Source organism: Anabrus simplex, chromosome 1 (genome assembly GCF_040414725.1).
Source record: "Anabrus simplex isolate iqAnaSimp1 chromosome 1, ASM4041472v1, whole genome shotgun sequence".
NCBI classification, from domain to species: domain Eukaryota; kingdom Metazoa; phylum Arthropoda; class Insecta; order Orthoptera; family Tettigoniidae; genus Anabrus; species Anabrus simplex.
Window position 1 is genome coordinate 828215141 of NC_090265.1, and position 13846 is coordinate 828228986.

At 38.2% G+C, this 13846-nt stretch overlaps 1 protein-coding gene across 4 annotated transcripts in view; it reads right to left on the reverse strand.

Annotated features, from left to right (window-relative positions):
- Inos (Inositol-3-phosphate synthase) overlaps positions 1 to 13846 on the reverse strand; it is a 91015-nt gene that overhangs the window by 19358 nt on the left and 57811 nt on the right. For all 4 annotated transcript variants that reach the window (XM_067136367.2, XM_067136369.2, XM_067136366.2 and 1 more), the window contains exon 5: positions 3300 to 3554. In XM_067136367.2, coding sequence (XP_066992468.2) covers positions 3300 to 3554 — 255 coding nt within the window. The remainder of the gene's footprint in view (positions 1 to 3299; positions 3555 to 13846) is intronic.

Below are 13846 nucleotides of genomic sequence, written 5' to 3' on the forward strand. Positions count from 1 at the left end.
CAGATATATTCACAATTGCTAGGTTCACCTGAAATTTCACTAAATAAATTATTTCAATATAATTTAGCAAAGAACTCTAAACACCATGCAATAAGAGGAAGTCAGTGTAAATGAATGGCAGCTGGTGACATCCTCTTGTCTAGTTCAGCAATGCAAGGAGGATACATAGAGCAGCACTACTGCGAAGATAATACCTTTGAGATTCCAATAATGTGCAACAGATGGTGCTTGCATTCATTTTTTGCTAAAAGCAAAGCAATTAAGGCCAAGCTGAACTCGAGCTCAAGTACATATTCGTGCCGACACTGTGCGGCAGTAATGGGAGCCCAAGTACTTGCTCTGGCAGAAAGCTAAGGAGTTAATGACTATACTATTTGATTGACCCTTACTACCTACAGCTATTACTGTATTTCACTGGGCAATGCAGGAAAGTAAACAGCAACAGAGATGTGCAAATAGACAACATTACACACAATGTAATTAATTACACACAATTAACAAGTTGGTTGTCATGCATTATCACTTTTGTACATTTCTAGTTTACGTTGTAGGGCCACATGAACTTTGATACTCGTGCAATAGTGTAGTTTGAAGCCCTTTATTATAATACCTATGCACATTTGCTACTTAGCACGAATATTTGTCCTTTAGTGCCCTCAAGTAATAGACTTTTGTAGTTAGTGTTTAGACCTCCTGTTTGATAACAAGAACATCACAAAAAAGGAGTGGGCTGGAGTGTTATATTAGGTATGACAGTCGATGTGTAAAAATGCAAATTTTCATCCCATAATGCTTAACTGCATTTTTGTACAGCATATGTGCCATACATTTGAAGTAGTATGACACTAAATATTACCTACAAAGCTTTAATTTCTACCTTGTGATTGAGATCTTTATCTTGATGCTATTTTTATTTACGTGCCTTTGTCATAACTATTTTACTGTTCTTATTATCTATGACAGCTTTGTATCATCAACCTTTATTATTATTTCACTTCATAGAAACAGTTCTCAGAAGAAGGAAACAGAAGGGAATTTTTGATAAAATAATTATCAGCACACACATTCAAAAGAATAAAGAATATTAAATCTAATTTCAAGTACTACATTCCAAAAGAAGAAAATAGAAACTAAAAATACATGGGTAGTACCAAAATTAAAGAACAATGGTGGTTCTGAGCTGATAGATTACTGAATGAGTACAGCAGCTTCTTACTATAGCTTGTCATCTTATGAGCAAAGTTTGTTTCACCACTAACAATATTCTCATCTTCACTGCTGGTAAGAAAAAGACTTGCCAGTAGAAAACTGACCAACTTGGAAAGCAGCTGGTAATCAAGATCACTGAAACGTAGGCTACCATCATAGATAAGAATGTATCTCTCAAGTCTCATAACTAGGGAACTTAAAAAGTCCACCCTTTGTAGAGCACTCCATGCTGAGGTAAAGTTCTCGCTCTCTGTACCCCCAGCCTTATAACTTGTTGAGCGAGATAAGATAGTCTTAATACAGCACATCACTTGTTCTTAGAATCACCTGTATAAAGCAGGTAATGTCTACAAATTTGAGTAGCTTATATAAGAAATGTAAATATAATAGACTGTACCTGGACTGGAGTATGATGATGATGATGATGATGATGATTGAAAGAGTAAAATTGAGAAGAACCTGACAGTGAGAAAATGACAGTCAACTGCTCGGACAGTGTACTGATTAATGAGTGATTTCAATATAAGAAGGTAAAAAGTAAGTCAGGGGAAGATACTGAAGCTGCCATAGCATTGGTAAGATGTGTCCTGTGTTACATGGAAACAATGGTAATCTGTAGACTTGAGACACCTACATGAAGATTATTTAATTTGGCATTTTCTGTGATACCTTTCCAACAAACTGAAGAGCATAAATATTTCTGTACAAGATCACATAATTGGTTTCTCAGTTTTGAGTTTTTCACATCCCCTTGCTCAGATACATACTTGAATGAGTGGTTGTCAAGCCATTCTTGGTCCAATTTATCTCATTTGTTGCTGGCAATTCTACGTAAGTCTTGTAAATTATAACAATGGTCAGGATGTCTAAACAGTTCATTTCCATGTATCATACACATGTTAAATCAAGTTCATATCTAGGAAACTAGCAAGCTAATCCAGTGTGGACAGTACAAATGCATTATGGACAATCAAATCATCTCTGAAATCCTTGTGGTAGGTTTCACTATTGGCTGGAGAATGCTGTCCCGGTACTTCAAGAGTATTCCATGTGCCTTGAACTACCATGAGAGGTTTACAGTAATACAGAATAATTCCATCCCAGAACATCAATGAGCCACTACCATGTTAAATGTCAGTTGTCTGCAATCAGATATGCTGTATGACAATTCTGGGAAATCCATGCAGTATGATTTCTTGCCATCTCAAGTGGGCTGCATGATTTGGAGACTCAAGAGATCTACATCTTACATTGGCTGTCACAAATGCAGGTGGGTCTCATGTAACCTGTTCCTAGCAGTTTGAGAAAAGATGGTGTTTTAGCCACTTTGAATGCCAAATAGAGTCCTGCAAAATTCAGCTTGGGGTTGCTCCACATAATGGTTCCAAGATAGATGCAGTTCAAGACTGATGGCGAATGCAGGCTGTCATCCAAAATTATTCCATTATGTACTTGTTTAGCAACATCCCTGCTTGAAAATTCTTGATATGGACCTCTGGATATTCACTACACTGTTCAGAACATAACTAATGCTTCCTTATTAATGGAGTTTGATGATCTCTCAAAGGCTACAAAGAGATGTGGTTTTATATATATATATTTTTTTTTTTTTTTAAATGCTATTTGTTTGGAGCATCGACCGATGTGGATCTTTTGCCCCTACCGACACCATATTGTATGAATCTGCATGTAATTCGAATGGCGGTAGCGTGGAATGTTGTGTGTGAGGAAAGGAAGATTAAGGACGTCTCAAACACCCAGTCCCCAAGCCAGGGATATTAATCATTACAATTAAAAACCCCTGACCCAGCCAGGAATCGAACCCAGAGCCACCAGGTGAGAGGCGGATGTGTTGCCCCCTACACTGCGGGGCCGGACTGTGGTTATATTTACAAACACCAGGCAACTACTGTATTTACATATTATCATGCACACACACACACACACACACACACACACACACACATACCAAAGATCTCAAATTGTAATCTATAAAACCAAAAATTATGCAAAACTGTAGTTCCCAAGTACACTGAAAAAGCATTTAAACCATCTTCATATTTCTGACAAAACAGGCAAAGATAACTTACACCTTCCAAAATTGATGCAACAGCGAATAAAGTTGATGGCGAAACTTCACTTGCATTCCTCTTAATAGCAGACAGAAGGTTATCAGCAGTGTCGTTGAGACCAGGAAGAATGTTTGAGAACCGCTCAGTGTTTGCTGTCCACAATACAATTACTTTATCCAATTTATTCATAGCCTTGAAGTCTCTAATATCTTGCTGGATTTGCTCCACTTGTTGCCATTTGGTCCCAGGAATTAAGTTATCAGCACGGGAAGCCTTGAAGGGAAAATACAATAAACTTGCATAGAGAAAATAAATAGCTGGAAATATATTTATGTAAGGAGAGTACAACAGCTCTTCAACTGGAAGGAAGGAAGGAAGGAAGGAAGGAAAATAGGCTTGCATATAAATCATTCTCTTCTGGCACTCCAGGTACAGAGATTTGAAAGTAACCATTTGACAGACATGCCTTGTGGGTTTATGCCCTGAGAAAAAATTCACTTTGCTCCAGTTCCTCAGAAGTAAACCACAATCAATGATTCTGGTTTTAAGAATCAAGAAAGGTGTGAATTCAATTGACTATGGGACTATTGATAAAACAATACACTTTCATTTCTCACTGGATGTCTCACAATGCGCTATATTACAAGAAGTTGTGTCACTTTTCCTTTAAGTCTCATGCAAATTAGGAAATCAATCAGCATGATCAAACCAATAAAAGAAGGGGAAACTTTATGAAAAAATTTATCAAAAGCAATGAGACTGCAAAATTGCCTGTACCCATGGTGGCACTGCCATATATGTGAGCCAGTCTCACATCACAGGGTCCCAACCCCTGAAACTAGTCTTGAAGCTACAACCATCCAGGTTCTTACCAGCAAGGGACCTCAATAATATATTGGCATGTTACATTTTACCAGGAACCACATTCAACCCAACAGACCTAGACTGTATCATAGTCTATGCATCATTGTTCTAGCAGATTTTTTTTTTTTTTTTTTTTAATATACACAAGTTGCGTTGCGTTACATTGCACTGACACATAACTCTTATGGCAACGATGGAGCAGGAAAGGGCTAGGAGTGGGAAGGAAGCAACTGTGGCCTTTATTCAGGTACAGCCCCAGCATTTGCCAGGTGTTGAAAATGGGAAACCATAGAAAACCATATTCAGGGCTGCCGACAGTGGGGTTAGAACTATTCCCGAATACTGGATACTAAGAAACAGTATTAGGTTTTGGTCCACCAAATCAATACATATATCACTTTACAAGTGAAAAATTATTTCATTAAAAAACATATCTATACTAATATTATAAAGAGGAAAAATTTGTATATTTGTAACGGACAGACTCAAAAACTTCCGAACCGATTTTAAAAATTACTTCACCTATAGAAAGCTACATTACCAGCAAGTAACATGGGCTGTATTTTATTTTCAAAACAATTTGAGGGGGCAGAGGGCGATGGGGAGAGAAAAGTAACAGGTTAATATAGGTGAAATATCGAATTTGTCATACAAGGACAAGACAAAGCTCATTTTAAGCCCCTTGATGCAAAGAACAAAACTCGGCAAGCCCTATGGGCCCAAAAACCATGTTTTAAGGCCCTAAAACCAACCGTTATGGAGATATTGGCACCACACTAACCCTGCTCTAGGATGAACGTAGATGAACTGCCGTAACCATGGCAACGTCAGCTCCAGGATTCTAGAGCAGCAAGATTATGCAAGTACGTTTGGGCACAGCTGCCAACCAAAACTGGTACACATATGACTTACTATCTGGAAAAAATATACTGTTGTGTAAGACACTCGTAGGACTCCTTTGGGCGATGATGGAAAGGGGGTGAAGTATAAAAATAATATATATAAATGTCATTGTTTGTATGTGTGTATGTATGACATCTCCTCCTAAACCACTGGAGCATTTTCAACCAAATTTGGTACACTTATGACTTAGTATCAGAAGACAAACCACGTGGGAGTAAGACACCTCTAGCACCCTTATGGGCAGGGGGCGAAGGGTGTAATGTATAAAAATAATCTAGAATATTATTGAATCCATAGTTTTCGTGGTCGTGAAATGAATAGCGACACTCTGAATTTTTAAAGTTCATGTTCAGCCCCGTTTGGGGTGGGGGTGAGAGGGGAGTGAGATATAAAAATAAATGAAAATAGTGTCGAATCTAAGTTTTCTGGGTCACCGAGATGAATGGTGACAATCCAGATTTTTATCTCTTTGGAATGAGGGGCGAGAGGGGTACAGTCTCATTGAGAGTTGAAATCCTGTACATTGTATATATAGTGCGATGGCTAAATACATATAGTTATTAATTTTTGACAGGATCAAATACTCCCCAGTCGATTCGAGCGTCCGTAAGGACAAAGTTTTACTTGAAAATTAAATAATCTAAAACTTGAAACCAAACACGTCTAAATAATTCTAAAACTACATAATAGATCGTAACATATCAGTCTGCAAGTCAAAAAGGAATTCTATAAAAATTCACTTCACACATAACTGGTAATACAAATCTTAAAGGTAAACATTCAGAAACTATCCGGGTAATGCCGGGTACTACAGCTAGTACTTAATATTATAAAGAGGAAAAATTTGTATATTTGTAACAGATAGACTCAAACTACCGAGCCAATTTTAAAAATTACTTCACCTATCGAGAGCTACATTGCCAGCGAGTAACATGGGCTGTATTTTATTTTCAAAACAATTTGAGGTGGGGGGGGGGGCACATAGGGGGGAGAAAAATAATAGGCTAATATAGGCATATTATTGAATTTGTCATACAAGGACGAGACAAAGCTCAATTTAATCCCCTTGACGCGAAGAACAAAACTGCGTGAGCCCTAAAACCAACCGTTACAGAGATATTTGCACCACACTACCCCTGCTCTAGGAATCGGATAAAGTAATGAACTACCATAACCATGGCAACGTCAGCTCCAGGATTCTACAGCAGCGAAATTATCTACAATATATCACAAAAACCTAACATGTTACAGACATGAAAATTGGTATTTGGAATCCCCTTTAAAAATAAAAGAACACAAATGTCCGTTTTCAGAAAATCCACTTATGGTGGGTGGTGGTGGGTGAAAATAAGTGAGGACGGAGTTTAATTATTTATATGAGGATACATACAGTGGCAGTCACAATAACAGAGCCACCTCTATTGACGGGATTAAGAACTACGATATATATTAGTTCGCAAAATCTCCACGAGTGCCATGTTGTCACTCCCTTTTAGATAACATCAGGGAAGACATTGCTGCTATCTGTAGTCGTGCGAAAGGAAGCGCTTGAGCTAGACGTCCGAAAAGAGGCATAAACGTAAGAATCTTATGGGTCAAAATAATAGAGCCGTTTTACAGAAGTCCTGTTCAAATTGATGTTTTGCAGTTGTTTTAGGGGCTAGCGATATTATTTGTCAACAAACCTCCACTCAATATTATTTTGTATGTAAATTGACGTTTGGTTTTGTTTTGTTTACATTCTTCTAGATGGGCAGAGCAAAACATACAAGTGATGATGAGCGTATAGTAATATTCCGGATGTTCAATAGTGAGATGTCCATGAATCAAATAGCCAAAGATTTACACGTTTCGCAAAAACTAGTCCAGAATGCCATTAGACTGGCAAAACAAACAAAGCCGCAGGTGGAGAACAGGGGGCGACCTCGTGTAACTACTCCTCGCATAGACAGGCTCATCACTAGGGAAGTAAAGAAAGACCCATTTTTGTCAACACCATGACAAGGCCATTTTGTTTAGCGACAAAAATGATGTTCAACCATCAACCTCAACGATTCAAAGACTACTGAGATCCACAAAACTGAATGGGCGCATTGCGAGACAGAAGCCACGTTTCAAAAGCTAATGTTCGGAAAAGCTTGGCCTTCGCCCGGAGAAATGTACAAAAACCTAATATTTGGTGGAGGAACATCCTTTGGTCCAATGAATCCAAGTATAATAGGTTTGCCTCAGACTGAAAAGTCTATGTGCACCGCCCACCAAACCAGGAATTTAATCCCAAGTACACTTTAAAAACTGTGAAATACAGTGGCGGAAGTGTTACGGTATGGGGATGTTTTTCATGGTACGGCATTGGTCCAATACACCGTATCAATGGCATAATGAATGCAGAAATGTACAAAGACATCTTGGCAAATGTGATGCTGCCTTATGGTGAAGAGGAAATGCCGCTGAAATGGAAATTTCAGCACAATAACGATCCAAAACATACTGCAAGGATCATAAGGCAGTTTTTTCAAGATCACCATATCGAAGTATTAGAGTGGCCACCTCAATCCCCTGACGCATCACCCATTGAGAACTTATGGGAGATCATAGACAAGAGAATTGACCTCTCAAAAGCTACATCTTTAGATAAACTTTGGGAAGAAATCCAGAGAGCCTGTATGCGATCAGCAGCGACAAATGCAGGCGTTTAGTTGGCTCTATGTAAGAGGTGCAGGGCAATCCTCAAAAATAAGGGTTACCCACGAAGTACTAATGCACTCCTATGAAAAAAAGACTGTTCCTGTAAATTTCATAAGACTGAGATCAAGTACAAAATATTTGTGTTAATTGGCTCTATTTTTTTGACCCTCTGGTGTGGTATTCTTTTGAATATTATTGATTAGTTTGAGTTGTGTTATCTACATAACTGACTGTGGTACAATGTGACTGTTGTAATGGTTCCTGTACAACGTAAAATTTTGTTTCCATCATAGTAAAAACATGTCTAGTAATAAATTTGCACCTTATTCCAAACTTTGCCAGGTGGCTCTATTATTTTGACCACCACTGTATATCCCAGAAAATGATTTTACAGACGTTAAAATTGGTACTTGGCATCTCCTTAAAAATGAACACAATTTTTTTTTGGAAAATCTACTTAAGGGGCTGAAAAGAATTTTAAAAAAGGTGAAATTTTAAAATGAGTATCTTCTACCACTTTAGCCACACCTGTGGGGTTGTGGGTGCGAACTGTGTCGCACATGTGGATTTGACCCTGTTTTACAGCTGGATCCCCTTCCTGATGGCAACCGTATATGTAGGGATCTAATTACTATTGCGTGTTACTGTTGTGGTTGGTAATGTGATGTGTTGAGTGAATATGAAGAGGAGAATTTTGGGACAAACACGAACAACCTGTCCCCGAGCCAGAAGAATTAATCACACGTGACTAAAAACCCCGACCTAGCCCGGAATCAAAGCCTGTGAACCGAAGACCTCAATGCTGACCACTCAGCCAAGGAGCAGGGCAGTTTTTATAATGAATATATCTACATTATATCTCAAATGTAACATGTTACAGACATGAAATTTGATATTTGGAATCTCTTTTAGAAACAAAGGAAAACTTTTTGACATAAAAGAGGACTATTTCTCACACAGAGTTCCAAGTCCCGTGTTCCAGATTTAGGTCTGTCAGTAGCCTGGTCATCTTATCCTCAAAAGGCAATGCCACAAATGTGGTTTACAAGGAGGTTCTGGGATAAATGAAAAGCAATTTTCGGCGAGTTTTTAAACTTTAGGGATTTACAGATAATGTCTTAGTGCATTACTGAGGAACAAGTAATTTTTATCAAATTACAAAATCCTCGTGAGCGGGTTAACAGCTAGTTAAATATATTTAGGTGTATTTAGTACCCCATGAGCTCATGAGGTATCCAGCTCGCCCATCACTGCAACTAGAACCATCTGACTAGCCACAGCCTAATTCACCACAATCCTCCTCACACAACTTTAACATCCTGCCAGACACTCTGGACACTGCCATCGCCTATAAAGTATGGTACATCAATTCCTCGAACTCCAGTCAAAGACCTTTTTGATTCAGACTACCTCCCCATTCTCATAACATACTCCTCTCCCGTAATTACCCTACCCACATTCCAATCTACGACCGTAAAATTATCCTTCTGAACCGAAGTATCCTCTCAAATAGCAATCCCAGCATGAAAAGCCCAGACAATGTGGACAGGCTAGCAGAGTAAATCTCTTCTATCATTAGCACTCGCAGACTGCTGCCGAAGGACTGAGCATCACCCACAACAAGACCCTCTTCTTTCAGAAATCCTTACACAAATTAAGATGAAAAATAAAGTGCACTGGCTGTGCCAAGAAACAAGGGACCCATCTCCTCTGGTTCCAGCTGTTGGAACGCAAGCCTGCTAACCCTGCCTGATGTTTTTCTGTGAAGTAATCAGGTGGACTAAGAAAATAAGATATCTATGAGTCACCCTGGACAGAGGCCCAACTCTTGGCAATCGCATTAACTGTATTACAAGCCAAGCACATGTGCGCCTTTTCAATTTAATGCCGATAAGTGCAGAAAATGGGCTTACTGTAGAAAACCAGCCCCCTGCTGCACAAGTCTACAGCAAGACCAATCTTCGAGCATGCCAGCCCTATTTGGGGTGGCACAGCAATGTCGCACAACGTTAACAGTACAGCACGTGCAGAACCAGGCACTCCACCGCCCAACAGATTCTCTGGTATGAACATGAGCGATACCAGCTCGCTACTGTTCAGAGCAGGATCACCCACACTGTCACTAAATTACATAACAAGCTCCATCTTACCTAGGTAATTATGAAACCTGATGATGCTTCTTGTTTAAAGGTGCATAACATTAGGTCATTGGCCCTTAATTGAACCAAATGAAATTAAATGTAATGACAATTTAAAAATTCAAAATCATCCACTGACCAGAATAAAGAACATGAATGAAATGGATATGAATTTAAAACAATCAGTGGATCCAACCCGCAATGCCCCACCTTTGCAAGTTATGAATCTCATTTCGTATTGACGGTTATCACTTTACAAAAGAAAATATTTATAAAATCCTCCTATCAATACAAGTCAAGTCATCTGTTAGATGAAGCAAAGTCTATACATGTTTCAGCCTAATCTCAAGGCCATCTTCAGTAGTAAAACAATGATTACATAATATACAAACAAATTAAAAATCGTAATGATGTGAAGTGACAGTGATCATGATTAGTGAGTTAAAAACACATTGAGGTACAAAGTCCTCTCGTCTAATAGATCTTGCTGACTGTTAAATAAGAACACTATGCTGAGGAGTGTAGTGAGACCGTCAATACTACGAATAAAACGTGTATAACATCTGTAATGAGAAAAAAAGGAATATATGAGTGGATGAAGAACAAGTTAAAATGATGTACAAAAAGAAAACTCATATGACTTACTTGTAACTAAAAGTTGTCGTCTTGAATGGAGATGGGTCACCGGCCTCTGGTATCCTCGCTGATATTTACGTAGATTTCCTCGAATACATTCACATTATAGGTAAAATTAATGGGATCAAACATTGGACTCGATATGTGGATGATACTTTTATTATCCTGGATTCTCACATTACTGACAGCAACACCGTTCTTGAATTACTTAATAACCTGGATCCACACATAAAGTTTACGATAGAATCCGAGAACAACAATTCCCTTAATTATCTCGATTTAACTATTACTCGCAATCAGAATAAAACCATTTCTTTTAATATTTACAGGAAGCCCACTCACACAATAAACACAATCCACCAAACTTCTCTACACCCAGGGACACAGAAGAAGACAGCTTACAATAGTATGATTTTCAGAGCTCTTAATGTTCCCTTATCCCGTAAGAATTTTAGAAAGGAAATCAACACCATTTATGCAATAGCCGAAGGCAATGGTTTCAGTAAAGCTTTCGTGAATAAAATTTTCAATAAATTTAGAAATAAATCCAAGACCACCTTAGAAAAACAATCTTCCCATAAAGAGAAGTTCACCACATTTACCTTTAATAATAATAATAATAATAATAATAATAATAATAATATATCCTATTTCAAACATCTTTAAAAAGCACAAGTTAAAAGTAGCTTTCAAGACCGTTCACACCAATACAAAAATGTTTTTTAATTCTCATACTGTCAACAGCAAAAATTTTCTAACTCTGGAATATACAAATTAAAATGCCAATCATGTCTTTCAACGTATATTGGGCAAACAGGCCGCAGTTTCAATGTAAGATGCTCCGAACATCTTAATGCCCTAAAGTATAATCGCTACTCAGCCATGAGCGAACATTGTAGAGAGAAAAATCAAATACACAACAATTGATCAAGACTTAAAGATCCTGCATTACGAACAGAAAGGTCCCTTACTTAATATACTAGAGAATATATATATATAGATATCGACCAATATAACAATCCCGTCTATAACTTAAATGAAATCAACTAAAAGAAAAATATTTTATTGGAAACCTTCGTCCCGCTCATCTGAGAACAGTTCATTAATAAAAAAGAGTTTCACTACCGACATTCTAGAACAAGACCCGCCCTTCCATCAACACCCTCCTTCCGCAAATCACAACGTCCCTCCCTCCCTGCCCCCCCCCCCCCTCCATTACCCCTCCCAACCACATCGACACAGATACACAGTAAGCCACACACAGGCTTAGATGTCAATGTGACTTGAGACCGACGAGGTCATCTCCATTCGAGACGACAACTTTTAGTTACAAGTAAGTCATATGAGTTTTCTTTTTGTACATCATTTTAACTTTTTCTTCATCCACTCATATATTCCTTTTTTTCTCATTACAGATGTTATACACGTTTTATTTGTAGTATTGACGGTCTCACTACACTCCTCAGCATAGTGTTTTTATTTAACAGTCAGCAAGATCTATTAGACGAGAGGACTTTGTACCTCAATGTGTTTTTAACTCGCTAATCATGATCACTGTCACTTCACATCATTACAATTTTTAATTTGTTTGTATATTATGTAATCATTGTTTTACTACTGAAGATGGCCTTGAGATTAGGCTGAAACATGTATAGACTTTGCTTCATCTAACAGATGACTTGACTTGTATTGATAGGAGGATTTTATAAATATTTTCTTTTGTAAAATGCCGCACCTTCCCAGAAACTATCATAAATCATAGTATTACTGACCAAGGGACTGCTTCTAAAGCACAATACTGAATCGAAGATGCTTGTCAGAAGGGGTCCAAAATCTAGGTCAACGGCCCCTCATAATGGTGCTTATCACTAGTAAAGTTGAACCATGGTATTTGTCATGCTGCGGTACAAATCAAAAGTAGCATAGACTCATGGTGTTCCACACATTATGGTACTACTCACAAGTATTGTACGTGGCACAGGTAACTCAAGACTTCTGGTGTTTCTCACACAATGGCACTAACCACAAGCAATGTAGACCCATGGTGTCTCCTTGTGGTACTAATCACTGGGAGTGGAAAACCCATGCTGATTCACCCTCTGTTCTACTAATCTCAAACCTGTTGTGTACTTAACATAGTGGTAGGCCTACTACTCTCAAGTGAAGGCAACCCATGGTGTTCCCTGTGATGGTACTAATCCTAAGTAGTTTCATGGTTCTAATACAATCATCCCTTGGTGGCGCCTTACGACAGGCAGGGGATACCGTGGGTGCATTCTTTGTTTGTGTACCCCACCTACAGGGGTGTATGAAACCTGAGATCTAAGGACATTCTTTCCTAAACCACACTTCAGTCATACAGGACGTATCCTGACCAGTTTGATTTTGTAAGCAATATTTCCACGAACTTACTACAGCAATGCAGTCATTAGTTAAAAACTAATAAAGAAATAGCACTCAAGGTTGACAGACTTGAATCCCAGCTAGTCTGGATCTATGTGCGCCCTGATGACGATGTTGAGAATTGTGGTTATGTATACATCCCAGCGCCAGTCGGTAGAGACCGACACATCCCACTCTGACGAGTCTAGTATCAGGCCTAAGACGAAATGCTGGTTTTATAGAGTAAATGCCTGAAACCTAATGTTTTTACATTGGAAGATAATTCAACATCCGATTTCAAGAACACCTGGTGGCACTTCAGCTACACATGGGGGGGGGGGGGAATATTTTTTAAAAAATCAACATTTGCAAACATTATGTATCAAATATACAGAATTCTCTCACCATTTTACACACATACAAAAGGGATAAAACTGAACATTTTTAAAAATTTATAGACATTAATTAATAGATCTACAACATATGCTCAATTATAAAATTGAGCATGAATATTTAAAAACAATACCGTATTAAGCTTTAGCAGCACCTGTATATTTGCAAGATGATTCACACTTGTAGTTGACCCCAACATAGATGTAATAATTCATAATGCACTTTCTTACCTGTGAATGCAATAGTATAATGTTCTTTGAAAACAATTTTATATCAAATGTGTACAGGGTTCCAGTGAGGTGTAATACACTTCAAATTTCATATATGATCAATCCGTTAAAACAATGTATCCTGTATTACAACCAATAATCTTTCATCCCTAATTTGTTTGAATTCCTTGGCAGGAATCTTTTTTTTATTTTATTAAATAGCACGGAGAAGCCACCTTCCTCGCCCGCTCCTGGCTCCACTACAATGCTGCCTGTGCTTATTTACAGTGGGACCCTTCTTGTGTATATAACCACTACTGTGTTCCACAAAGGGCCCTTTTATTTACTCAAG